The sequence below is a fragment of the Pteropus alecto genome, unplaced genomic scaffold (genome assembly GCF_000325575.1).
Source record: "Pteropus alecto unplaced genomic scaffold, ASM32557v1 scaffold189, whole genome shotgun sequence".
NCBI classification, from domain to species: Eukaryota; Metazoa; Chordata; class Mammalia; order Chiroptera; family Pteropodidae; genus Pteropus; species Pteropus alecto.
This window is the reverse complement of record NW_006442117.1, coordinates 4252536-4254721: the sequence shown is the minus strand read 5'-3', so window position 1 is coordinate 4254721 and position 2186 is coordinate 4252536. Positions and strand designations below refer to the sequence as shown.

General features: G+C 47.6%; 1 protein-coding gene across 1 annotated transcript in view; it reads right to left on the bottom strand.

Annotated features, from left to right (window-relative positions):
• Nucleotides 1-786: 786 nt before the first annotated feature.
• The window catches only part of RYR2 (ryanodine receptor 2), a 561319-nt gene continuing 559919 nt past the window's right edge, over nt 787-2186 (bottom strand). Inside the window, 2 exon segments of the mRNA XM_025039067.1 lie at nt 787-882; nt 1563-1614. Of these exon segments, the coding sequence (XP_024894835.1) occupies nt 787-882; nt 1563-1614 (148 nt within the window).

Below are 2186 nucleotides of genomic sequence, written 5' to 3'. Positions count from 1 at the left end.
CAAAGGTTTCATAGAGTTGCATCGGAGCACGACGCAGTGGGGGCGGGGGTGTGGGGGGCGCGTGAGTCGGGGGGACAAGGGGAGCCTCTGGTCCTGAGCCAGGCTGCCCGTCTTTTTAAAAAGTGCACAAACTGCTTTTCTTACCCTCCCCCACCAAAATAAAAGAATAAAGGGGAAAAAAAAAACTTAAAAAAAAAAAAAAAAAGAAGTCGACACAAAGAAAATAAAGATGTTTTTCGTGCACATTTCTTCTGCATAGCTCGACCCGCATGTAGTAAGGCACTAATTCCCTCCGGTGGCCACGGCGAGCTGTGACGAGCTGCGGGTCCCTCGGGGCCCCTCCCCGGGCAGGAGGACGGAGAGGCCGGTGGGAGCGGCGGCCGCTTCTCTGTGGACACCCCGTCGGTCGGGAGACTCCAGACGTCTCAGAAGGACGTCTGCCTGTGTTACGATCGGGTGTCCGGCATGGCTTTCCTTCCACGGTTCCTATGTTGTCTGCGTGTGAGTTTAGATTCTTCTTCAGTCCTTATCCTCAAAGAAAATACACAGGGTGGGGGGAGCTCGGTCAGGTCTTGGAAACAGCTTCACTGTTCCCGGAACGCACGTTAACGACGGCAGGTCACAGAATCAGCGGGATGTTTGCAAGAGACAGAGAAACAGAGAGAGTCAGAGAGTCAGAGAGACAGAGTCAAGCCAGAGAGAGAGAGAGAGAAACGGGGAAGAAGGAGATGGGGAGAGGGGTGGAGAGGGGCGGAGAGGGGGTTTCAGAGGCGGCCTGCGTCGGAGTTAATTGAGCTGGTCCTCATACTGTTTCCGGAAACAGTCCCCCGCTGGGAAAAACTCCCAGCATCTTTCTTGATACATCTTCCAGACATAAGACTCCTACAAAAGGAAAGGAAACGTATTAACAGCACGTCTTTCCCTAATATCTGTGTGTTCCCACAAAACATAAGGTAGAAATTCACGTTTGTTGTTATACGTACCATATACGCATGACTGTGTAATTACACATGTGCATAGAGAAGCCCCTAACTACACAGGCCTTACTTACTTCTAGCAATAAATACACAAATAATCAATCTTTATCCTGACCGTACCATAATAATGATAAAAAAAACCTCTTTGTGGTATCTGTTTTTGAGAGTTCTATTAAAGATTAATTGTATCCTCCAAATTCAAACCATTAAAAATTAGAAGTCGATTTTGTGGAGAGAGAATTTCAAACAGCCTAAGAAAAACCTAAGACGTTTAATATGCAATTAATTTTCACTGACCGTAGTACCGTGAGCTGAAATTGTTCGAAATCATCTGCTCTCCAATTAAGGAATTGAGGACATTATAATGATAGAAACTGCAACTCAGCATCTTCAGCTAATAGAAGTTTGCTTTTATGGGCATGTTTACTTTTCCACAAAGGCAATCATTGCACACTCATCCAGGATAACAGAACTTTTATATTATCTAATATCTAACAGCAACTCTACATCTTAACGCGTAACGTCCACGCGTTGTTCCGACGTGTCAGAATCCTCTCCTCTCAGGAGATGGCACCATTTACCTACCTGTCCTGTGTGCTCGGTTTCATCCTTGTTTATGAGATACATCAGGAAAAACCTAGAGATGGAGAGGGTGGTCAGAATGGGCACGTGGGCCATCGGCACGACCACTACGCCCGGCCCTGCTGGGGGCCAAACGCTCCCGCAGGCAGCAGAGCACGGACAAGGGTCGAAACGGGGGACACGACAGGACGTGGGGACCAAAAGTTTAACCTCTCAAAATACTTTTTCAAAGGAGCTAGAATGTGTGCACGGGTCGAGGTGCGCCTCCCGGGAGCCACTCCGTGCCGACGTCACCTGCGCCGTGTCCGTGTCACTCACGGAGCCGGAGTCAAGGTTCCCACTGGGAAAACCCGCTAATGTCGCACAGCGGTGGATCCCAAGGCCCACCTCTTCTTTTTCTCTTTTTTCTTTCTTTCTTTTTTTTTTTTTTTGGGTAAAATGTATTGGGGGAACATTGGTTAATACAATTACATAATTTTAAGGTATACATTATCATTTCACATCTGTATATTCTATTGTGTGTTTCCCACCCAGAGTCCAGTTTCCTTCAGCTACCATATATTTGACCTCCTTTACCCTGTGTACCTCTTCCCTCCTCCCCCATCCCCAACCCTCTGGTCACCACTA